Source organism: Syngnathus floridae, chromosome 14 (genome assembly GCF_059516105.1).
Source record: "Syngnathus floridae isolate MCC-2025c chromosome 14, RoL_Sflo_1.0, whole genome shotgun sequence".
NCBI classification, from domain to species: Eukaryota; Metazoa; Chordata; class Actinopteri; order Syngnathiformes; family Syngnathidae; genus Syngnathus; species Syngnathus floridae.
The window spans coordinates 2415682-2441276 of NC_142426.1; the positions used below are offsets into that span (position 1 = coordinate 2415682).

At 44.1% G+C, this 25595-nt stretch overlaps 3 protein-coding genes across 9 annotated transcripts in view; 2 read left to right on the forward strand and 1 right to left on the reverse strand.

The window, feature by feature from the left end:
* The first annotated feature begins 177 nt into the window (after positions 1 to 177).
* pigk (phosphatidylinositol glycan anchor biosynthesis, class K) lies at positions 178 to 23032 on the forward strand. 5 transcript variants are annotated; one of them, XR_015862434.1, is made up of 12 exons: positions 178 to 317; positions 517 to 570; positions 647 to 738; positions 971 to 1106; positions 1212 to 1323; positions 1413 to 1509; positions 2373 to 2490; positions 2593 to 2703; positions 3242 to 3414; positions 8417 to 8492; positions 16087 to 16198; positions 22925 to 23032. XR_015862434.1 is itself a non-coding variant. In XM_088395501.1 (11 exons), the coding sequence occupies exons 1-11, from the start codon at positions 249 to 251 to the stop codon at positions 13510 to 13512; spliced, it is 1155 nt and encodes a 384-aa protein (XP_088251627.1). In that variant the 5' UTR covers positions 178 to 248; the 3' UTR covers positions 13513 to 15434. The 5 variants fall into 5 exon arrangements, 2 of the variants coding, with proteins under 2 accessions (XP_088251627.1, XP_088251628.1); XR_015862432.1 differs by lacking the exon at positions 22925 to 23032 and adding an exon at positions 19653 to 20314; XR_015862433.1 differs by lacking the exon at positions 22925 to 23032 and adding an exon at positions 19870 to 20314.
* st6galnac5a (ST6 (alpha-N-acetyl-neuraminyl-2,3-beta-galactosyl-1,3)-N-acetylgalactosaminide alpha-2,6-sialyltransferase 5a) overlaps positions 17481 to 25595 on the reverse strand; it is a 13821-nt gene continuing 5706 nt past the window's right edge. For 2 of the 3 annotated variants that reach the window (XM_088395506.1, XM_088395504.1), the window contains exons 3-5: positions 21340 to 21752; positions 19042 to 19149; positions 17481 to 18407 (exon numbers count right to left, since the gene is read on the reverse strand). In XM_088395506.1, the coding sequence (XP_088251632.1) occupies positions 18158 to 18407; positions 19042 to 19149; positions 21340 to 21752 (771 nt within the window). In that variant the 3' untranslated portion in view covers positions 17481 to 18157. The remainder of the gene's footprint in view (positions 18408 to 19041; positions 19150 to 21339; positions 21753 to 25595) is intronic. The other variant, XM_088395505.1, reaches the window with a different exon arrangement.
* hectd3 (HECT domain containing 3) overlaps positions 22925 to 25595 on the forward strand; it is a 35827-nt gene continuing 33156 nt past the window's right edge. Inside the window, exon 1 of the mRNA XM_088395490.1 lies at positions 22925 to 23032. The gene's annotated coding sequence lies outside the window, so the exon portion shown is untranslated. The remainder of the gene's footprint in view (positions 23033 to 25595) is intronic.

Here is a 25595-nt window from a genome sequence, read left to right on the forward strand (position 1 = left end):
CTTACAAAGTGATTTCCATTCTCACGTTCTACGATATCGACTGAATGCATGTGATCTTAAATGGCTTCTTGTAGAATCGGACCTCATCACAAACATAATGAGTTTTCACGACATAATTTCATGAATTGCTAAGGCAACGTGTTACAAGCTTTTATTTTGACACTTTTCAACCAGAAGTACTCGTATGGACCGCGCTGAGTGTCGAGCATTTGCCTTCCTGGTTTCGCAGTTTCACTCCACTCTACTACATGATGAAAATACTCACTCTCGCTCTCTTATTGAGCACCTTTTCCTCAACGAACGGCATAAATGTCGCGGTAAGCATCACCCCTCTGTGCTTAATCCTGATTATTTGACACCTATATTCTTTTGGGCGACGCAATTCGCCGGTTAGCCGGTTAGATCGCGTCCCTGTTAGCTTGCCGTGCTTTCATCCTCTGACCATTTCTTTTAACCGACACCATTTTAAAACGTGTGTATTTCTTTTGTCTTTTTACACTTTATTTTTTGAACCAGGAGTCCGCCGGTCAGTTCTTCAGCAGCGGTCATACCAATAATTGGGCGGTTCTGGTCAGTTTCACACAGACGACGCGTCGCTTTGTGGACAATTTCTTTATCCATCTTAATACACGTGTGCTTTTAACAGGCGTGTACGTCCAGATTCTGGTTCAACTACCGTCATGTGGCCAACACCCTGTCCGTGTACCGAAGCGTGAAGCGTCTCGGCATCCCTGATAGGTGTGTGTGTGTCATTTATTGTTAAATCGAATATTTCCCATGTCAAGGTCTGCCATCTCTATGACGTCATTTTCAGTTGCCGTTACACCCAGTCCTCATCAAACGTATTGATTTTTTTGCAATGATCAGATCAACAATAATTGGGCTTTTTACATTTTCCAATTCTCTCCGATTTCCTCCGTGAACTCGTCAGCATTTTCTAGTTGATTTGACCTTTTGCTTGTTCTCTCAGTCACATCGTACTGATGCTGGCAGACGACATGGCTTGCAACCACAGAAACCCGAAGCCAGCTACCGTGTTCAGCCACAAGAGCTTGGAACTGAACGTGTACGGTGACGACGTGGAGGTGGACTACCGAGGTTATGAGGTACGTTTGGCGAGGACCAAGTTCAAGCCACCTCACCTTTCCCACCCCGTCATCGCCTTTACTTTAATGGCGAGCCCGTGTAATGTTGCTGGGTCCATTTTCCAGGTGACTGTGGAGAATTTTCTGCGAGTTCTGACGGGGAGGCTTCCGCCCAGCACGCCGCGCTCCAAGCGTCTCCTGTCTGATGACCGAAGCAACGTTCTCATTTATCTGACAGGTCATTATGCAGTCATTTCAAAACTGACAAAAAGGAATGTCGGCAATGTGACTCTTTGGTTTAGTTTAGTATTTGTGTGTTTTCTAAAGGACATGGTGGCAATGGCTTCCTGAAATTCCAAGACTTTGAAGAGATCACCAATGTGGATTTGGGGGATGCCTTTGAGCAGATGTGGCAAAAAAGGAGGTAAGTGATGACATGTCAATAAAGCATTGGGGCTTAGCACAAGAAATGAAACATCAGTATCTGTTGACACAATATTGTCATAATGGAACCCTAATTGTCACGACTTAACGTAGTATTATCTGGAATGCTGGGCAAGGAACATGTTCACCACATGTGAGCACACAGACTATTGAAATGCTCCCAAGGACAAGCTGGGCTGAACTAATAACTTAATCCTTCTTTGCATTATAAACATAGATAAACACAACATAATGGCGGGAGCTCACGCTCGAGTCTACTTTGACAGGCTCATCTGGAGAGATGATGTCAGCACGTAAACAACATACATTAAAGCAGCCTTTGTTAACGGGGTTGTATGTGTGCTCTGCTCCTGTGCTGCTGCTGTTCTTGGCAACAGAGTTCAAATGGGCTCAGTAGTCAACCCAACGGTCCCGTGTGTGAGATCAATGACGTCAATGAACTGGAGATCATTCCTCTCATGGTTGTTTTTTTCCTTAATGCGGAAAGGAAACATCTACTTGAGGGAGCCGTTCATTTGTCTGGATGACGCATGGGGTTACTGCTGCATCCACTCTTGAGAAAAAAATTATTTGTGAAGGGAGAGGGGAAAATAAGGTGCCAGACTTAGTTGCCTTAGCAACCGTTCAGTGAAAGATGCTTTTAAGGGTGTGAGCATGAAACCTTCTCTTTTGACGTGTTACGTGTGTGTGTGTGTGTGTGTGTGTGTGTGTGTGTTTGTGTGTGTTTGTGTGTGTGTGTGTGTGTGTGTGTGTGTGTGTGTGTGTGTGTGTGTGTGTGTCCGTGCGTGCGTGTGTCTGTGTGTGTGTGTGCGTGTGTCTGTGTGTCTGTGTGTCTGTCGCCAGGTACAACGAGCTGCTTTTCATCATCGATACTTGTCAGGGAGCCTCCATGTACGAGAAGTTCTACTCGCCAAACATCATTGCTCTGGCCAGCAGTCAAGTTGGAGAGGACTCCTTGTCGGTGGGTTTCCCGCGAGAGCATATTAATAAACATTCACTTTATTAACCGCTGTGTTGTGAAAGTACGAAGATTGACCGGTGGCAAATTTGTCCTATAACGCAGCACCAACCCGATTTGTCCATCGGAGTCCATCTGGCGGATCGTTACACTTTCTACTTGCTGGAGTTCCTTGAAGACATCCACCCTACCAGCAAAGCTAATATGAATGATCTGGTGAGCTCATTTGCCTTCTCCCACACCATCACCTACAGTAGTTGTAATTATACTGTCCCCTAGCGGCCAAGTGAAAGAGCTGCATTCGTGACGCACAACACGTTTGATTCTATTGAGTGACACGGGTTGCCTTAATGTTTTATCATGTTCAAATCTCTGTGCAGCTCGAACACATGATTGACTAGCTGGACATGAAACTGAATATAAATGTGGACTTTTTGACATGATGGTTCGAATGTTGGCTCCATGCTGTGCTGACTCGTGGTGCTAGCTTGGCGCACTAGGCAGCGCCCGCATTTCACCCTCCCTCCCTCCCCAATTCCAGCAAATACCAAATGGCCTGAAGGAATAGTCTCTGACTTCCATTTGTCACCTTTAATTACTTTTGTTCCGGTGCCTTTTTGAGATCGATGCGACGGATTTTTCGGACGTGCGGTAATGCATTCTGGGTTGTGGCTGACAGCTGAATAACAGGATGACGGAGTACTGAATAACTTGTGATGGAGAGTGTGTCTAACTTGTTTTGTTTTTTCCGCAGTTCAAAATATGCCCCAAGAGCCAGTGCGTGTCCACTACGGGCTACCGTACAGACCTTTTCCTGCGTGACCCAGGAAGCGCCCTCATCACCGATTTCTTTGGTAACGTCCGCAAGGTGGAGCTCTCCAGGGAAACCATCAACTTGACCAAGCCTATCATTTTGGTGGAAGACAAGTAAGCCAAGCACACTTTCTAGTCTCTATGACAAATTCCTCTGGAAAATGGATCCTTCCTTTTCCCTTACATTCAGTATACGTACACTGTTGACTGTCTGAACTCTGTTGCTCATTAAAACGGCAGCACCAAAGTACCTTGGCTACTGTTATCTAGCACATCTGACCATCCTTATCCTCAGCAAAGGTGTTTTTATTTCGTTTTCTAGATTAATTTAAAATGAATGAAGTGCCTGCGAATCAATATACACTTCAAAGAATAGATACTATCATTAGATGCCATTTGATTTTTAATTAAAAAGAGTGTCAACTGGGTTTAATGAGAGGCTGTTATCATTGGCTTTTAATGGAAGCGGTGAGCCAAATTTGATTGGATTGCTGTCATTGGCGCTTCTTCACTGGTTGTTTTGTCTGGGTCGCAATGCAGAGCATACTCTCTAAATTCTGACAGTCAGAGGTGCCCTCAGTTCATGAGAGCTCTGCATTCACTTTCGAGCTTTCCACAAAGTAGAAAGTTGCACAATTGCAGTGTGAAGCCACTTGATGCTTGTAGAGACTCTTCAATCCAGCCCTTATTACTTCAAGGCCAAGCTACATGTCAATCGCAGTACCAAGACTGACCTGCGGATGGCAGCAAACTGCCGGAAAATACAAAGAAGGCGTCGTAACTGTTGAACTCAGAAGTAGCCATGCAGTAACTCCTCTGGTTACACATCTCATCACATCAATCTATCGACCATCGGTCCTTTGCTGACACATTGGAATTTATTGTCAATATTAGACTTTACACAAATGCGGTTTTTGGCCGACACAAAAATACATAAAAAAAAAAAAATTCAAACTTCTCTCAGCCACACAAATATTGGACTCAATAGAGCACTAAAAGCTTGTAGTCGTAATGTTTAGTGTGGCTAATTAGTCATTGGAAGCGCTTGCTTGTCCTCTGGCTGTTTTGAGTCCCAAGGCGACTCACAACTTCCCATGTTACTTTACTATTGATTAGTAGCTGGCGGATCAATAATGCAGACCAGAAACACTCTGCTACACGGTGTTGCAATTCTTATTCTGGAGAGCCAAGTTTTATTGGCAGTTCAACCTAGCTAGCGCTCTCTGTGCAACTCGCACACATGATTGACTAGCTGGACATGAAACTGAATATACATGTGGACTTTTTGACATGATGGTTCGAATGTTGGCTCCATGCTGTGCTGACTCGTGGTGCTAGCTTGGCGCACTAGGCAGCACATGCTTAAGACACAAAATAAAATCATCAAGGTGAGAGGGAATCAAACTGCTTTGAAATCAAGACCAAAAAAAAAAGGATAGCACGTAAATGGGCAGATATTTGCTTTTTATGCAAATGCTTGCTAGTCAAGACGCACACATTAATTTAATCACTGAATAACTTCTGTCGTCTTTTCATTAAAAACACAAACAATAGACGCTAATTAGTTTAGTCACTGCTTTTGATTGCGCCCCAGCACTCATCCGGCAGTGCACCTTTATTTTAAGCTTTGTGAGTTAGTTGTTGGAGTATTTTTAGACGTTTCACTGCTGACAAACTAATCTACATATTAAAATGATAATGAAAGTCATGTTGGCAACACCGCACACTCGGCTAATGATGCCACCTTCCCTTGGGAAATAGTTATGTTGGGGACAAGAAAAACATGCTTAAATTTATTTTTATGTTGGGGACAAGAAAAACATGCTTAAATAGGTCAACTCTTTCAATACCTGGGGAAACCAGATAATGAAAATGGGGAGCTCCATGTGTTGCCATAGAGATGGCGTATCCAAGGCACACACAACCTGGCTGATTAAACGGTTTTCAACATGAATATTTTTCTTTTAATTTGTGCACCACATTTTGGGATTACCTGATCTTAATCAGTAGTGGGGAGCCTGTGTGTGTTGTGTGTTGTGTGTGTGTGTGTGTGTGTGTGTGTGTGCGTGTGTGCGTGCGTGTGTGCGTGTGTGCGTGTGTGCGTGTGTGCGTGTGTGCGTGTGTGTGTGTGTGTTGGTCGTCAATCCTGGCTAATTAAATGGTATTTTATCTCCTGCACCCCCCTCGAGGGCACCCCTCACTTTATGAATCTCTGAGTTAAACCGATGGGTTGAAAAGTCAGTCTGGCCAATTAAACGGAAGTTAAACACGGGATTTGTCTGGCGCACCCCCTGAAGGGAGCACCAGAGCGCTATGTGATTCAAACCAGTGGGCGAGTCAGTCCAAGCCAATTAAATGATACATGCAGCTGGATAATTTATCACATGGTGCATCATAATTTGCGATAGGAGAGTCAGTTCAATTAAATTATATCACCGCGGTCCTCATATCGCTAAAAGACCCCCCCCCCCAAAAAAAATAAAGCCATCTTGGGTTACAGAATGCTGCGATATCTATTTGTGGAAAAAATATCAAATTGACCACATTTGGACTTGCAAGGTTTTTGCCCGACAGCCATGAAACATAATGTATATTTTTATTTGCTTATTTATAGTTTGGGAATCCATTTTTAGATCCCCACCAATGTAATGCTACGTCGAATGTAATAATGTTGTTAAACTTGCGCCCCATATTTTGAGCATCTCTAATTTAATCCAGAAGGGTCGATGGTGGACCAATGAAACAGTATTTCCTATTTTTTGAATTTGATCTGGCTTACCCCCTTGAGCAGACCTGGGCAAAATACGGCCCGGGGGCCACATCCGGCCCTTTGTGTGTCCCTGTCCGCCCCGCATGAGGCCAATCGTAAATTATATTTGATTACAACTTAATTTAAAAAAATAAAATGAAATCAGTGTCGTGCATGCAATACAACTGTTTTGCTTTTATTTTAAAAGGCGTCGCACTTCCGTGTAGCGTACGTGTATGTGAGCTGTGCGTGAAGGTGAACAGTGCGAAGTAACACTGCCCTAGAAATGTGTGCTGACCCTCAGAAAAGAAAAGTTGACAAGGATCGCCGTGTTTTCAACAAAACATGGACTGCCAAGTATTTCTTTACAGAAATGAAAGGTAAAGCCGTGTGCCTGATTTGTGGTACACAGGTCGCTGTGTTTAAAGAATATAATTTGAGACGCCACTACACGACCAAGCATGAGAAAAAAATACATCCGTCTGATAAACAGCGCGCATCAGAGTCTGACGCATTGCTAGCAAAACAGCAAGCCCAACAAGGACATTTTATCAAACTTGACACCCAGAGATCCAGCGGCTTTGTCATTTGAGGAAAAGTTCTAGAAGTTAAGAATAAATTGTACTGATTAATGATTGTTTTTTTATTTGACCTATACACCACAATTTCACATAGCTTAATATAAATATAAACAGAATAATTTTATTCTTCTAATTATGAGTACCAGCTATTTAAAAGAAATAGTTTTGTGCATTTTACAATGGAAGAAAATTGAGCAGGTTTAAATTGTCGTAGGTGTGGCCCTCTGACACAACTCAGGTTTTTCATGTAAAAATTAATTGCCCACCCCTGCCCTTGAGGATGCACCACAATTTGGAATGACTTGATCCAAAACGGTCAATTGAATTCAGTCGGGTCAATGAAATGTTTTTGATTTTATCTTTTGTCGGCTGTAGAGGACAACGAGTGGAGTCAACAGGCTGTTATTAAACATTGCGCTGCTTGAATGGGCACTTTTGGCCACCGGCTTTCCTCTCTCATCGAAGCTCTCTCCAAGCGGCCATTTTGCCTCGCAACAAGCTGCTCTTCCGTGAAGTGAATTGCACTTAATGGAGCGTTCAGCCCCTTCTTCATTATACGCACGGCCTAACATTTTGCGCCGTTAGTTATCTCCTGTTGACCGAAAGGTGGCCCGAGCAGGTTTTTGCCGAGTTCATTTTCCAAGCGATTCGCAGGTCAATTTATTTGATTTGTGACCCAGTCGGCCAAAGTTTCTTAGCGGAGAATTAGTTTGACCTGAAGATGGCAGCCGCAGACAGCGAGGCTCCGCCTGTTTGAGAGATATACGCAATAAAGTGGAAAGTGCTCTCGATTAAATTGCCTAATAGTCTACTGGCCTCGCGGCCATTTCTTTCTCTTTGTCTTTCTTTTGTCCTCCTTATTTTTCATGCAGGCACAAAGAGACTAGCGCATTTGACAATAGTGGACAGAGCAAAAATGACACAGCTAGCGGCACCGAGGGAGACGTCCGTGTGTGCAGGCATCCATCCGTTGTGCTCAAGTGCAACGAACGCCCTGCCCTCCTCAACTATTTGTGCCTGCCACGTCGTCTACTAAGAGCACTTTTGGAGGAAACCTAAGATTTTGCTTGCTTTTAAGTGAAGGAGAAGAGTGCTTTTTTGTTTTGTCAGGGAAAACCTTGGATTTTCATCTGTCAACCTTTTAGTTGAGTCTTGCGCAAAGAGAATTTGCAATTCAAAAGACCAAATAATGTCTGGAAAAATAGAGAAGCGCTCCAATATTGCAGACAAGCTCGTACACGTGGTTGAGTTGTACTTGATTTAATTAGTGCTGCGTGCGGATGAAATGCAGCTGTGATTGATTGTCTTAGCTGACACCGTTTCCATTGTTTGAGCTCGTATAGTGTCTGGATTTCTTTTATTTTATTTTTAAATCTACATATTCAAGTTGTCAACCAATAGTATCCAATCAACCTGCATTTTCAAGACTTAATTGGTATTGTTGTAAGGAATTGATCGCAATTACCTTTGAAGGGCAACTGCAAGAAAACAACCGAAGATTTAACCTTAGCGTTCACAATCGTCTTTCCAATGTGGCGCAAATTGTCGCAGAAATACTGCTTTGGCGCTATAACCAAAGAGTTGACATTTCCTGCTTCTGCCTTTTTCACGGAACCCCGCGAAGGCAGGATATTACTGTCTGATTGTCTTATTTTCAGTTGTCCTGCTTCAGTTACACCTTTGATAGCACCTCCAAAGTCAAGAAATTGTCTACCGTTTCAAACCAATGGGTGGCCGCTTACTATTCGAAAAAATCTAACCCAAAAACCTTTTTTTTCTGCTTTAGTTCTGAAAGTGGAGAGCTGCAAAAGGAGTTGCAGTCGTACGTGGATCAGCTGCCAGTGTCCCAGATCATTCATCAGGTAAGACACACACACACACACACACACACACATTGTTACCTCGAGCTCACCTTTGTGTCAATTCAAGTGCGTCCATGCTTCATTTGGAGGTTGCATAGAAAGTTGTGCAGGACAAGCCTTGGCAAATGGCTTTGTGCCGTTTCCATGGCTACGGTGGCAACTGTGAAATGTGGCACAATGGACATTTGCGCGACAGAGTGTTTTGTTACCAGTTAGTTTTTTTTTGTTTTTTTGTTTTTTTGCCATGCTTTGCATTCAAGTCGCCAAGCTGTTTTTCTGTACCAATATGCATTACAGTCACAAATGCACATGCATCATTTGTACGCAGAAGCACGGTGAAAAAGGACTAAACATTTCACTCAGAAGACAGAATTCAATGAATATTTACTGTAAATCTTGTTGGCAATTCTACTCTGGTCTGATTTCTTCCTCAACAAAGTCTGTTCCTTTTCTTCATCTTCAAAGTATTGCTCTCAGATTGGTTGTTTGACCTGAGCTGAGCATCCCCAAGGGCTTTCTTTGTACAATTTGCGCGGACGAAGCCGAGCCCCTGAGACTGGCCCACCGAACCGCTCGGGTCCAATCAAATTCCTGTTAAGAACCATAGCTGTTGACCCCGCATTTTAATTCCCAGCAGGAAATGACAAACCTGTTTGAAGTTGGTTGCTAGGCAAAAGAGTCGTGAGGTCTGATGATTTTACAGGGTGTGGAAATGGCAGCGATTAGCAATCCAATAGTTTCTTCATGTCACTCCAGAGCCCTGTGTACGTTTCTCCATTCTCCAACTCCCACCCTTAAATTTCACATCTGTCTTTCAGTAATATACTTTGTTTCATTTCCATCAGTAATCGTGTGTGTAAAAATAGTACACATTGTTGGACACTTTTTTCAAGGTCCCACTTTTTGGTCAGCGCCAGTTTAATATTTTACAGTCCCTCTCTCCCTCCCTCTGATTTATTTCCCATGCCTGTATTATAGAATGCATCACCCCAGGGGTCCCCTGCCTGCCACAGAGTCTTGATTATATTCTGGCACTCCCATTTACAGTTGTAGGTCCTCCTATCCGGCCATCTGCACTAAGGGTCAGGCTCCCCCGTAGCTTATTGACAGCTCCCCGCTTTGCCCGCCTCCTTCCGATTTGCTGCCGTACGCCCAGAATCCCCCAACGATGCATCTTTGTACTTCAAATTCAGACGCACTCGAGCGATGAAGTAAGATGTGAGCCAGCTTGGCAGCGACTCCATGTCTCCAATATGCCCAAGAGGGTGTGCCGCCTGTGGCGACAAACGCAAATCCAATCATTGATTGTCTTCTCGGCGCCCGGCAGAGCATGCGCCGACTTGTAAATAGGGAAGTCATCAGAATGGCTGACAGCGAATATGCGTGCGTGCGTGTGCTTTATAAAAGAAAAAAAAGAAAAGTGTGTGTGTGTGTGTGTAAAGTCGATTGATTAATGTCCTGTCACTCTTCTCTTCTCTTCTCTTCTCTTCTCTTCTCTTCTCTTCTCTTCTCTTCTCTTCTCTTCTCTTCTCTTCTCTTCTCTTCTCTTCTCCACTTCTCTTCTCTTCTCTTCTCTTCACTTCTCTTCACTTCTCTTCTCTTCTCTTCTCTTCTCTTCTCTTCTCTTCTCTTCTCTTCTCTTCTCTTCTCTTCTCTTCTCTTCTCTTCTCTTCTCTTCTCTTCTCTTCTCTTCTCTTCTCTTCTCTTCTCTTCTCTTCTCTTCTCTTCTCTTCTCTTCTCTTCTCTTCTCTTCTCTTCTCTTCTCTTCTCTTCTCTTCTCTTCACTTCTCTTCTCTTCTCTTCTCATCCCATTCAGTCCATTCGACCATTGCTGGAAAGAAATCACTCACTCCTCTCTTGTGTTTTGTACTTTCTTTCCTTATTTGATCCGCTGTTCAGCGGCTACGAAATTGTTATTTACGCTTCCGCCGGCTTGACAATAGGCCTCCAAAGAATTGAGGGTGTCAAGTGTGCACGGTGGAAATGAATTCCTTGCCGCCTTCGTCGCTCGCAAACGGTGAGACTCCTTCCAAAGTGGACGTGGATCAGAGTCCTTTGCCACCTCCGCTCTTATTTATTCTATTAGAACTTGAAATGTGCCTGTGCGCAGCCCTAAAAAATGATGGAATTTAGAACAACCAAATAAATACATTTTGTATGAGAATAATAATGTGTCTTTGTTCACATTAGGTACAGTAAAGGAGCAAAACACCGAAGTACCTTTCTGAAACAGATTTAATGAGAGTACAGTACTAGCAGGAAATGAAGTAAAACTTCCCATCCAATAAAACAACCAATTTCGGGTCGCGATAAGTAGCACATTGTAGCACAATTTACAATTGTCAGGAATTAGTCAACACACACATCACATTCTCGCAAATTTGCGCGCTTGCAAGAGTGAAAACACCCTTGTTCTGTACGAAAAAAATGAAATCCAAATAAGACATGACATATTAGTGGTGGGGAGCATGTCATGGGAGCAAGGCATTTGAGTGCAATAAAAATCCACTGCCACGCTCCGCTGACATCATTTGCAGCTGTTTTCGACCTTGTTCGTGTTTTCGACCACTGTCAGCATCTCATGTTAATTATCGCCAATCAATCTGATGGCTTTGCCATTAATTGATTTATACCGGCCAATTGAATATGCAACACAGAGGCGGCGTAATAAGCTGCTTCAGTGAACGGTTCAATCAGTGAAGGTCACCAAACAGGCAGGCAGGCAGCCTTCCTCTCTTACCTTCACCCGTTGATCGTCCACATGCTTGTCCTTCTTTTATTAATGCTCCATTAAATCAGATATCATGTAATATGTATTAGTCTGAAGAAAAAGTGACAGCGGAGAGAAGAATGACACTCGCGTGCATCCCAAAAGCCTAAAAGAGAAACAGTGAAGTGAATAAGCAATGACAGAAGCAGCGCCCATCACAAAAGCCTGAGAAAGGAGCAGAGCGACAGCAACATGCTAAGCACAAGCCCGATTGATTGATTGATTGATTGATTGATTGATTGATTGATTGATTGATTGATTGATTGATTGATTGATTGATTGAGAGAAGTCAGCAGTCCACAAAAGCCTGGAAAAACAAGTCCAGAGTCTCTTGTTATTTTCACCGGGTGCTAACGACTTGCTCATTTCGCTCGGCTGACTCCATATGTTCCTCCCCTTCTTGCTAGCAGCGCTGATAATGTGACTTTGGGTCAGTGGCGCGCCGCCGTCTCCCATATGTGCTCATCTTCCTCCACTCTAAGCACATACTTCAGCTTCTCCTGACGATCACACGCTCTCCGTCATTAGCGAAGACCTGACATAGCAAGTTCTCAGACGCTAGATTCTTGTTATCATAGCTATGGGCCAACTCATTTGCAAGTGAAACTAAGGAAATCTATATAGAAAGCGAAGTTGTGGTGTATGCCCAAAATTATAAACCCATCCAAGATCTTAGCTTACGGCTGATTAGCCCCTCATGATTTATACACCATACTTGGATATGGATGCTATTGCTGTCCAGCTTCCAACTTTGAGGAACACTTGATTTAGTCTTTAAATCATGCAGTATCTCCTACATCTTCTTTTCCTTTCAGCTTGACACATTAAGTTACCACAGTGGGTCAGCAATGCATAGTCATTATTATTATATATTTTTTTTAACCTTAAAAGTGCCAAGCCAACGCTCACCCGTGCTCGAATCTGGTTGTTGACACAGCCTTACAAACTTGAAGTCATTTACATTCAGTGCAGGGAGTGAAGCTCCATTGATTTCTCTTTGATCAATTGAGCAATTAAATATACGATATTTGCTGTCCAACGTTGGTGAGATTTACTGATGACTGTGATCATTTGCCAGCATAGTCACGGAACTTGCTGTGAAGATCAGGCGTTCTATTGCATATCTAAGCTGAAAATGATCATTTTTTCTTTAATGTCTGGAACCGAACAATTTCCTTTCTTTTGTCATGTTGTGAATGATGGATATTAGCAATCCCCCCCCCCCCCCCCCCCCCCCGAAGCTTCCAAGGCAGACCGTAATGTCTTGCTAACCGAATGTGTCACGATCACTACAATCTAATAATCAGTCATTGGTGCTAAAAATGGCTTCCTTCAGGAAAGCTCGACAGTCTTTCACACTGAAACCAAAGCAGTAAAACTGCGTATTTACATTGGTAAACGTTGGTAGTCATCACAAAAAAATGCTCAAATTTCTTTGTGTGTGTGTATATATTGTGACTCCTTTAGCTTCTACGTTACCTTGCGTCCTGTCCTGTCCTGTCCTGTCCTGTCCCTCAGCGTGTTGGTCTCCTATCTGTCAGCTTGGCTTTATCTCCATTTGCAGTGTCAATGTTCATAGCTCAGCAAAGCTTCCCCTCGTCTCACCCTCATGGAGCCAAACGGACACCGTGCTTTTCCTGTTACATCCTGAGAGCTTGTCCTGTCAAGTCTGTGGATAGGGGGGGGGGGGGAATCCATAATGTCAGCTTCTGTGGAGAGTAATAACGAAAATCTCCTCAAGTGCTTGCTCGCTGTGTATGTATGTTTTTTTTCTATTTCTCCCCACCACCATTTCTAGAGGTTAACTCATCGAGGTGCGGAATATTGCTGTCGCATTAGCATATAAATGGTGTACCTCGCGATGCGCGTTTTAATACGAAGAGGAAATTTAAAAGTATAATGCTACACAAAATGATGATGCGCCGCTACTGAACGGGACAAACATGAGGCGAGGGAGGTATACCGTCCATGCCGGCCGGCCGGCCTGCCATGGTGAATGACAGCGCAATCAGCGTTAGGCTCAACGAGAAATATGCTCACTATTACGTTACTAAACTGCATTCCCCCCCCTCCCTTCTTCTCGACCCGTTCCTCCATCCATCCCCTTATCACCTTACATCACCACCCTTGTAGAAGCCCAAACAGAAAGACTGGCACCCCCCTGATGGCTTCATCCTTGGCCTCTGGACCCTCATCCTGCTTGTGTTTTTTAAGACGTACGGCATGAAGCACCTCAAACACATCTTCTGAGACCAAGAGGATTTTTGTAAAGCCGTATTGAAAGGGAACCTCCAATGATGTACGGCAATGCGGCTGCGAGGCCACGGTCGCCGCTTTATTTTGACACTGTGACATTTCTGTGTTTTCTTTTTTTTCTATTTAAACTGGATGTTTGGTTTGACTTTTTGAATGGTCTGGGAAGCGTGGCAGTGAAATTTGGAGAAATGGGAATTGTGTGACTTGAACTATGTAACGCAATTCCAGCCAGTCCTTGAATAAGAATTGAATGGCTTTGAGCTCAGCATATTTTTGTGTCCAAACTGCCGGGCCAGCCAGAGAGGGAAAAGAAAATGAGACTGCACCCGTCTGATCAGCCGCGACTGGCGCCGCTGAGGGTCGACTACGTTACGTCTCCGCTGTCAGCGCGCATTACACCCGTCACATCGTGGATAACAATCCTACATAATAGCGACTTTCACCAAATTGCCCTCCCCGTCGAAACATCCGTCAGCTCTCTGACCGACGGCTGTTTCCGTGGCCGTTTGCAATAAGTGACTGATAAGCCAGCCCAGCCAGCCAGCCAGCCAGCCAGCCAGCCAGCCAGCCGCTAAGCCATCCCGAATGGATCCTTTGTGATATAATGGGCTTTCTTTTCATTTCTCTTTCCCCTTTTCATTCCTGGCTTGACACTACATCACAGCCTCATTGCCGGGAGGACTGATTGATGTTTGAAGCGCACGGGCCAGGCTGGGCCAGGCCGGGGTGAGCCGAGCCGAGCCGGGCCTGGCCGGGCCGCCTCCCCTCTCTGAAAGCAGACAGCTGCTGCATCAGCCGCCCGGGTGCCTTTCTTCTTATGCATTATTAATAGCGTGCGCACGGCTTCCTTCCTTCCTTCCTTTTCTGTCTCTTTATTATTTCCTGCCATCCAATTCCCACGGCTTCCTTCCTTCCCCTTTTTGGTTGAGCTAAACATGTTTTACTGCCTCATTTTGGCAAGCTGCCGCCGCTCTGATTATAGATGAATGGCTGAATTAAAAGAACAAATTTGTCTCCAACTGCTGGTAAGCGACAATATTGAGCTTTCCTAATTACTTGGCGAACCTCCTCTTACTGCTGTAAGTGCCTCCCTCGAAGGTGATAAGATGCTGTACGATTTTTGGCTGTCTCTGAAACGGTTTGAACTTGTGCTGCTTTTGGGCTGTGCGACTGTAAAGCGGGCCACGAGGTGTGTCACGAAAGATGTCAAACCTGTGATGGTGAAGAGCAGCTCTTTGAGGAGCCTCGGTTGATGGTCCAAATTTGCTCCTGTCTTTTGTGATACTTTTTCGACACACCTCGTTAGCCTGCTCCATTGAAAGAATGACAAACTAAAAGCAAGCCCGGAAGGTTTTGACTATGTGAAATGAAGCTGAAACATTTCAGAGAACATTTGCTTTGGACTGTCAATCATTTCCAAATGTATTATAGATTATTGGCATTCTGGCTTGCTTCATCATAACTGGGTGGGTGGGCAATTTACTTGGAATAAGACCAAGCCTGTCTTTATGCTTGGAAAGATTTTAATAGTCTGAAGTTTATTATTGCTGTCCAAGGAAAATACAGTGATATTTGCTTTAAAAAAAAAAAATGGCTACTTGCTTTTCAAGGAAACGACAAAATGATTTTCACAAACAAGTCAAATTTGCCATAAGCATATATGCTGACAGATTTGGACGATGCTTAAAAGTCATGAATTTCGAGATACATCGTCCTAATGAGTCCAAACATCTGGTGGTCACTTCTGAAGCGACTTGTTTGTAATAAATAGACTTGGAAATACGAGCTTTTCATTGGACAGCATCATAATGATGTCTTTTTGGCACTAAAGACTTGACTACTGATTTTTGTCTGCTCTTTTGTATGTGTGAAGGATCTTCATTAACAATAATAATAAAAAAGATTTGAAAAAAAAACTTTTCCTTGTCTGAATCTTGATCGATTGCCCAAAAGCTAATCCACCAACTCATCAAAGTAAATAGGATTTCATTTTGACAGTTGCACCAATAAGCTTGTTGTGAAAACGTCAACACCAAGTTCTGTCAAATTACGGTTTATCTAACGCACCACAGAATTTAATATCTTATTGATTTTTCTTCATTTTTTGCGAGTGGGAGAAACGCTCAGGAATGGTGATTAGATTTTGGCAGACAAGGTCAACTTGAGCAAACATCTCTCTCGTTCCCTGTCTGTAGAACAGATTTTTTTTCCCTTATGCCAATAAGGACTTTTACTGATGACTTTTCAAAATAAGTTGGGTGGAAAAATGAACTGGCAAAAACAAAATTCACTTGAAGCATGAAGTGCTTGAAATGATATCCATCTTAAAAATGGATTTAGTGGTTCTATGAACAGTCTGTCATCTTAAATGTCTTACTGAATTTATTCATAGAGACTTAAAATCTTATACTTCTTTTCCTTTCGGCTTTTTAACTCCAGGAATAATTTTTTTATTACTTTTTTTTCTTATCTTCCCAGGAAGAGTAACAAGCAATACAGCAATCTATTTTATGAATCAATCTGTGAATATTCTGAACTCCTGTTTCATGCCCGTTTTGTATTTGGCAGACTAATGCTGCTGAAGGAGTTGTGCCATAGCCTGGCTGTAGTCAAGAGTGTCATCTTTGTTTTTAAATGGCAAACTCATTGACACTGTCAACAGCACCTCTGCTGGTTGAAGGTAAGACTTGCAGTCCCATTTTGACATCTTTGCTTCAAGTACTATTTCCATGAATTGAACACGCATCATAAGGTCGATAGGTCACATGACACAACACTTTGCGCTGCTGACAGTGTTGGAGGATACCGAGGCACCATCTTAAAGCTCTCGAACCAAACTGGAATTACGACGAGCCAGATTTGAATTGTAGATTTGACAAGATTCATACCTGAAAGGACAATTGCAGATATGAAGAATGTAGGTACAGATTATTTTTGACTAGGCTATACTGAATTAGAGATAGTTACAACACATGTCCAGTGTAGCGCTTAAGTGCTTGCCTTATGCGTGGACTAACAAGTTTGTGCCTACTTTGGAAATCAAGCCCTAAATCTTCTTTTTTTTCTGAGCAAACTCTTTGCAATGTTTCCGGATTGTGACCTTAATGTTTCTCCAATCCTATCGTCATGGTAACCGAAACGGTACTTGTCCTTGTCTCCCCCACCCCCACCCCCAGTAGAGTGACATGGGTTTAAGCGAGGATCATTTGCACGAGTTGCCTCGCCCCCACACGACACCCCTGAGTTTGAGGTTATTTTGAAACCTTTTCATTCATTTCGGTGACATTGAATGGTCCTGCTATGAATAAAGCGAACATTGAAAAAAAACCAACCCATTCACAGTCAGAAAACGTTAATTGGCAAAAACCGATGTGATCCACTCGCTGCTATTCACGTACTCCTTTTGAGCAACATGGAGCTTTTCATACAAGAGTATAAAGTACTCCTCTTGCTACATCTGAAACCGCGACTCCTGTCATGAATCACACAAAGACAAGGCCCAAATCAATGGGGACTCGACACGAGCATGTATCACTAGAAAACCGTTTCTCCGTTTTTACCCCGGCTGACACCTGATTCTTGGACAAGTGGCCAGAAGAAAGTGCAAAAAAGCATCTCGAGCACGGCGGAAGGCCAGTTCTATATGCGGCAGGATAAAAGTGCACTTCACTGGGCGATTGCCATGTCACGTCCTCGCCCAAGAAAAAAACTGCGGCGGCGGCCGCTTCATCATCATAGACCTCGAGTCTTTCGAGCCTTGTCTGACGTGACACGGCGGTGTTTGCATGACTTGTAGCAGCATCAATCACACTATTAGCTGGAGACAGCGCTCATTCGTAGGCAGCTGAGGTACGAAGTGTCACCGCCCGCTGTAAAAAGGAATAGCAGTAAAATTACAACTTTAAAAAACAAGCCATTGAATGTCAAACATAAAAAAGAAAAGTTGTTACGTGGAACATATCTTAGTGCTGAAATGAGTTGAGCTTTATTTAGACAAATGTAATCCTTAGCTACTGTTTGATGGCATCCATAGGCAATTAAGTACAGTAGAAACCTTTTCAGGGGCCGTGGATTCTTGGATTTCCAGCTTTCGCAGTTGGGCTCCTTCTTCATCCTTGCCTTCAGAATAGTTGCCAGCGGCTTCTCCTCTTGTAATTTGATTGAAATTCAGGATCAAATCGATCTCCGTCTGCGCTGACTTTTGATCCAAGCAAATGTCAGGTTTGTCAACAGTGATCAAATTGCATCGGTTTGGTAAATGTAGAAAAATGTGCGACATGTCTGGCAAGTAAACAGCAATTCTGAATGTGGACATGCTAAAAGAAAGCTCATTCCATTTGACTTGCTCCAAAACCAAATAGAAGTTTCACTTTATATTAAACTCACTTTCAATTCTGCCAACACACACACACACACGTACACACCATATGATTGACATTGCTCCCGAGTGAGCATCAGACGATGATGTTCGCTCCTCGTATAACTTCACCGTCATGGCGAGAAGAAAAAAAACAACAACCCATGTTGGCTTGCGAAGCCTTGAAATATTTTCCTCAAGAAGCGTCAATCAGGATCAAGTCATCTGGTGTCAAAGTCAGCTCGCATTCGTTCCCTGGGCGGGTTGGGTCTTGCCATCCACTCACGTTTGGCATTCCTTGGCGACTCCCCCGTTCACAGTGCGGTTAGCCGGCAGAGGGGCGGGGCTCCAGTCGGGCTGGTAGAAGTGGATGTCAAACGTCCGCGCCCAGTCGGCAAAGACCCGCTTCTCCGTAATGAAGCGGTGGTGACTGCCCCGTCGGCCGCGCTCGTGCGATATGTACATGGCGCACTCGTCGGGGCCCCGTGGCTCGTAGTAGTGGTAGGGCACCGAAGGCTGCTCCGGATCCCTGCTGTACAAATACAATGTCTGGAGCGCAAATTCGGACGCTTACAATTGCCGTCCTTGTATATTTAACGTTTCAGCATCCCGGAGTTTGCCAGGGAATTTGCTCTACCTTGCGACCATCATGTGATAGTGTTGAAAAGAGGAGTTTCATGCCCAACATTTGATGGTATCAGGAGGCTCAGTAATGGTAAGAGGATGATAACATCACAAATTGTTTTGTTTTGGGAGGTAGGCTTGAACGGAATGCTGGTATTTCCATTCATTTGAATTGCGGAAGATGATTGGGAACGTAACATTTACGCAATACGTCCCGGATTTGATTGATTTTTCAGTCCCGCGATAGACGAGTAAAAGGTCTTGCAATGTGTTGGGGCCACTGTCTGTGAATATGGTGGAGGATTTCTGTATTTGAGTGCACATACTTAATTTCACTCTCATAGCCAATGACTAGACCGATTGATATTTTTCAGGCCTTAATCCTTAGTCCTTGGTTTTACTAGAGTTAATCCTTTTTAAAGATTGCCCGTTCGCGCTGGCACGAGCACTAATCTGTCACTAATACCTCAGATGTTCAAATATGAATGATACTCCTTTGGTAGGAACACATGCATATTCTGCATGCCAATCATCTCTCATACCTGCAGAAGTCGGGCGAGACCATGCCGTACACATTGATCCTATCGCAGAGCTCCAGGGCGATGGTCATGGTGAACCAGCCAGTGCTCAGCCACGAGTTGGATATCCTCCTGTGAGAGAAGGAGTGTGTGACATTTAGATGAATGTAACGTTTGATTTATTTTATTTTTTTGCCGTGTGATTAAGTGAAGACTCGTCTCAATCCGGCGCTCGATCGTTCACGCTCCTCCGCGGCGTCATTAAAATACGCGTCGCATATTGAGCGATACAAATGAAGCCCGTCAAATCGTGGAAGCCTTCATCGGGAAGTGGCCTTGCGCGCAGTCGGCGCAAGGACAAAGTGTCCACTGACGGATGACGAAAGAGATCATTTTGCACTACCGCGCTTTTGTGCGAGGGGAGAAAAAAATCTCTTTAAATGCAAAAGGTCCTTCAGACCTTCAAGTATGCTGCTTGATATAAGATGTCAGATTTGCTTTGGATATTTTTCTGGGTTTAGCATTCATACACAGCCCAACCGTATTGGAGAGGAAAAAAAACCTCAAAATAAAACAACATGGCGGCTGACTACTTTCTCAATTTATATAATATTATTTAATCCTTCTCCATTTAGGTTAGGACCAAATAGCTTTGTGTATGAAAAGAGCCTCCTCCAAAATATCAGCTCATCAGCAAGCTTGGAGAAAGCCTGATAAGGATCTTTTGCTTCTAAAGACGTCTGCCTGCCTGCCTGCCTGCCTGCCCGCCCGCCTGTCAGCGAGTGTCTGTGAGACTTGCAGTGCCGACGCATTAATGTTATTTTTTTTTTGCCTGTCTTTCATCTTTTGGAGGCGACTTGCCCGCCCGTCCTCATCGTTGTGGTGTTTACGGGGTGTGTGGATGAATAACCCAGAAGCAAACGTTCCCGAGCCGCGAGTGGACAATTATCCCTGTACCCGATTGTGTTTACTTGCTACTTTACCGCTGGAATCCACCAATTTAACAAGCTTTTTGATTGTGTTGATTCTTTTCTGCACATGTTTGAAATTGAAATAAGCTTTCCGCACAGATTCTTATTGGTAAATAAATCAGCCTAAAAAATTATTAACGGGTTCCGATTGAGTGAGAAATCGAAACATTTTGACGGCCTGCTCTCCTTCATCTTAATGAATACATTTAAAAAAAGGGCAAAGAATTGCTAATGATTGATCCATTTTAACAATGAGTGGCACAATATATGTCGATAATTACGCGTCAAATAGTGGTAGTGCAATAAAACGATATGAGCAATCGTTATGCCAAGTGTACAATTTGTCAAATATCTCACTAACTAGGGGTAGGACCATTTTTGCTCTGTATTTTATTTTACAGTATAGTATGAATACATTAAATATCAATCCATTTGCACAAAATATCATCATTACGATGTACCGACGCCTTGAACAAATCCATTTAATGGCAAGGGATTTGAGGAATGAGCGTCGTTTTGGGATGCAGAGCAAATTGACGACTATTTGCTTTTCAAGGGGCTAGTTACTGGGCAACAAGAAATGAATATAATTTTTCTTTGTTGAACACACACTGTGACATCTGTTGGCTCCTCTGCGGCTGTTATGAAAATGGGTTAGATATAGGTACAGCCTTCACACGTTATGTTAATTACCTCGACTGGAACAACAGGAATAAAAGTCATCATAAATACATACATACATACAGGGTTGTTGATTGCGCAACAGGTTGCCCGTTAAGGCATTTTTTAAGAGTAACACTGCATGCCAACCAACAAGTTAAACACCCCCACTCTTCACAATCATTAATTCCTGATGTTGCAGCGGCGGTAAACGGGAAATGAGAACAGCAGAACGTTTGGCGTGATTCAAGTCGCCGGGGTGGGATCAATGTCCGAGCTGTACACCCCCACCCCCACGAGGCAATTTCTTTGCCGCCGTCTATCTTAGCCGAAGTGGTGTTCAATCTCTTCTGACGCGTCGAACAAAAGCGAAAGCACGAGGCTGAAACCAATTGAGTTGCCTTTTATTCACTGTTAACCCTGGGCTTGTTTTGAAGTCAAAGAAACTTCTTCCTTCCTGGAAGCTATTATTTCCAAGAGTGTCTATCTCCTTGAATGGGTAAAACAGAGTGGTGCATTCCAACAAGGGCACTGAGTAAAAGAAATAGCTTTGCCAAGGTTTTCTGCCAACCTTCAATGGAACTTGGCCTAATTGTAAAGTCTCGAAGCAGCCAGATAGAATGGCAATCTCACAGCTAATGCCAACGAAACCTAACCGACGAGCATAATTGAAAAGAAAGAAAGCTCTTACCTGTCCTTGCCCGTTTCTCTCTTGAAGAGGTCATCAAACTGCAACATCTTCTGCCAGGAGATGATGTAGACTTTGAGCGCAGGAAGCACCTGGCTCATGAGCCGCAAGTTGTTGTACACCAGGCCCTTGCCATCTCGCCGCATGTAGCTACTCGGTCCCCAGAAGATGAAAACGACGTCCTGGCTGGCATTAAGCAGATGGTTGCGACTCCTCAGCACGCGTTGCATGCTGGAGTGGGCGATGACGCGCAGGGACGTGCGGCGGCCCACGTCCGACGCGTACTCCCCCGCCGCCGGCGCGTCGTTCATGCGGAGCACGCACTGGGCCCGGTCGATCTCGTCACCGCGGACGCCGCCGATCAGGTGGCCCGAGCTGGTGACCAGGGCGCACGTCCGGCAGTGCATCTTCAGAGGCTGATCCAAAATAGTTGAGTTGCGCAAACATAAACAAAGTAAGACAACATTTTTGGCTTTGCTGTTTCTCGTCCACTGACTCATCTAAATTCTATTTGTTGTTTTCCTTCCATTCTAGCAAGGGCAAACATGTTACACGCTAAATCCCATTTTGTTTCTGCTCCCTCCCTCTCTGAAAGTTCTATCTCGTGTTTGATTTGTACGGACAAGAGATGCACACCTGAGGCAGCTTTGGTAGAAAGCCTCACAATGTGTTTGAGCTCTAAAACGCTTATTTAACAAATGGGGAGCGACGGCACCTTCTGGGTGCGTGCGGCTTGTCATTGCGTGCGTGCTTTTAAACCCGGGACCTTCCCAAAGTATGCGAGGAAAAAGCTCGAACGCCCTCGCTCCAAGGATAGAAGTCGATGACGTGAAAGGCGAGGAAACAATGACATGAAACAGTCAAAACAAAATGATGTAAGCATGTACATTACGTTCCGTTCATAGACTCTAAATCGTCTTCAGTGTCTGTGAAACGTTTAGGTTTAATGGAGCCACATTTTCAAAGATTGGATGATTACAATTAGAAGACTTCATTCAACCTTTGGTATCCTGCTTTTAAAAGCATACATCCACTGTCAATGGCCGCCATTGACTCGAGCAGCAGCACTGCTTAATAGGAGCACAGAAGTCGTTGGCCACTTTACAAATGATACTGTGAAACATGGCATGACAAAACCTAGCTAGTATGAGGATAGTGAAAAGAATGCGGAAAGTTGGAATGGGAAAAAAAAAATGGATGAATGCAGCGGGAGCCATTTGGTGCTTGATGATACATGGCGCTAATGACTTCCCGGCGGTCTTTGCCACCTTAAGGCAGCTAGCCAGCCCGCCCGCCCCCTCCCACCTGGCAGCACTTTGACAGCCTATGCAGCGGACGGAGGTAGCTAGCAGGTTGTATTTTGTACCCGGGGGCCCCTAAATGCCTGGCAGACCTCCTCTGTCACCAGAAGCATCGCCTCGCTGGCCAGCCATCGCTCTCTTCGGGTAGGTTATTACCGAGAAACAAGGCTCTCCATCTCACCTCTAGTCATTTGACTTATTCCAGGCGGAGCGTCCTGACAACTAGATTTATCGGACTTATTCCAAACGGCTTGTCGTAAATCCTGGACTTTTATGACTTATTCCAGGTGCTGCGTCCTTAAAACTGGACTCATGTGAGGTCATTCCAAGCGGCAAATCCAGGGTCATCTTAATGGTTCCAAGTGTATGGGCTGAACAAATGAAGTCTTTATGAGGTAAGAACATTCTAAACTGTTGTTATTTGATTTATTCCTAGAGTCCTGACACCTAAAGTCATGTGACCTATTGTAACAACACCATTCATCTGACTTAGTGTCGGCAACTTAAGTCCTGTGAATTGTTCCAGGCTTGAGGGGCCGAACTGGATTTATTTGGCTTCGTCTAGATGGCGCATCCTAAGAACTTGAGTCATGTCACTTTTTTCTAAGTTGCGCCTCCTAACACATGTAGTCATGTAACTTATCCCAGGAGAAGCATCCTATGAGCGGCTGATATTGTACAAACATTGGGCCATGCTAATAAATCAGCAGTGATTCACATTGTTCACATTTTCAGCTCTCATGAATCATTGATGTGCTTGAAATTGAGCGTTTTGTACTTTCCCGGCGCCGCGAGCATAACAACCTTCACTGTCTCGTTGATTAGGCAGACATAGTTATGATTGCTTTCGGGCTATTTTGTTTCATTGGAGAAATGCATTGAGAGAAGCATGAAAAAAGACATGGCGGCCAATGAAATGGTTGTTTTGCAAAAGGATTTCATTTCATTGTTTTTTGATTGCACAGAGCAGCTGTGCCGCTTTTGCTCGCGACATAATATGGATATAGACAATAATCACTTTGATACCATTTGACAGGCAAATATCAAGAGCTTAGTTTCCCAAAAAAATGCAGTTAACTGCAGTGAATGGTATCGCATCAGAGAAACATATATCGTAAATATTGTAATTAACGTTATGCTGTCATAATTGGAGTGAATCATATTATCATATTGCAATTTGATTGAAATGTATTGTATTGTAATTGGAGGGAATTGCATAGAAAAATGGGAGTTAAAAAAACAACACAACGTTAAAAGTACGTGAATCTGCGGGTGCCGGGCCACAGTTGTACGGGGCACCTCTGAAAAAATCTAAATAAACTCTAGAAAATCTTTCTTTGGACTCATCTCAGTGCAAAGGAAGTACGTTGAAGTGATTTTAACAGCTTCACTTGCAAGAAGTAGTGCTTTGCTGCCACCTCCTAGCATCTCAGTGCCAAGGAACTACATTGCAGTGAGTCTTGGAGCTTTATGTAGAAAAAGTAGCGCTTTGCCACCAACTTGTGGCTTTCATCGGTTATTCTAAATCGTTTTGAGGGGCTTGGATTTCTTTTCGCGGTATGTTTCATTCATGAATAGCGGCAATTGTGAAAAGTTCACGTGGGTGTGCCACACGCAGGCTGTGTGCTCAGTGCCTTGTGCGCTAGGCGTCTAATAATATCGAGTGTGTAATTAAACGGAGGAAGAAAAGGCCCGGGAATGTCGCACACATGATCGTCAGGTTGTTTTCCAATCGGCTTGTCGCTCACAGGGCCGTAGCCGCTCACGCGTAACACAGCCGATAATTGCTCCTTTCCCGACGTCCAGAATAGTCCTTGGAGGACTGCGAGTGTGCCATTACGCCTGATGGATGCATGTGCCCCCTCAGAGCTGAGAAATAGCATTCCGGTGTTGTTATTGATTATTTGGCGGGGCAACGAGGAGCAAGACGGGGAGGAGCGTCGGCTTTGAGGGAAAGAGCGAAAGCCAGCTCGTCATCACGCCGGTCGACTGAATTAGAATTAGCCAATGCTACTATAGGTGGCAGTCATGCCGTGCCGCAGGGCATCGTCATCTGCCGCTTCCAAAATGCTATTTTGGCTCTTTCCAAAGTGAGCCCGAATAACACAGCAAAATGGTCCAACTTTTCAGCTGTGGTGCCAAAAGAAGGCCCTAGAAAATGGTCACTTGTGCAGACATGTTGCAATTGTTGTGGTTTCCATTCTCAAGAGTAAGCCAAAGTGTCACATTAAGTTAGAAGAGCTCCTCCATACAAAGCGGTAAGTGTGAGCTAAAGGCAGCACGGAGAGGACAAGCTGCGGCAGCAGCACCAATTACAGTCGACTCAAACGTCAGCCTCTCAAGACCGCCATCAAACGTGCCTCGGTTGTGCTACGGGGCGGAGGCAGGGACGGACGGAGCCAGCTCATTTGAAGCGCCCCACGCCAGCCGGCAGCGACGGGCTCACTTGACAGTTGATGAAGGAAATACAAAAATGATGTGTTTGGTCGCCAAGTCCAGAGTGGCTTGACTTTGACTAATAAATAAATGAAGCCTTCTGTATTCCATTCTGACTGCCTGAAGATAAAAATGCTCTCTAAAATGAAAAGTCTGAGCTTGAATACTTGAAGCACCTGCCCGATGCTAAGTAGCTACAAAGATTATGTGCATGGCTGGAATCCTGTAAAATATTAAGACCTTTCCTCCTGCAACGACTGTTTGAAATATCCTGAATCTTACGGAGAAGTGTTTTTTTTTCCCTTCTTCTCCCCAGCGGACCTCACTAGCCTAACGTTTGTCATTTCCTAATACTTGGAACTTTAATATTTAGAACTTCCTCCTTGTCTCGCAGCTGACGCTTGCACCCCCTGGCCTGCGAGTTTCAATTATTGTATTGCGTTTGGATTCTGGCGCAGCGAAAGTGAGCAGACAATGGAGTTGCACGACGTTGCAACATGCTGTGTTTTTTTTTGTCTTTTT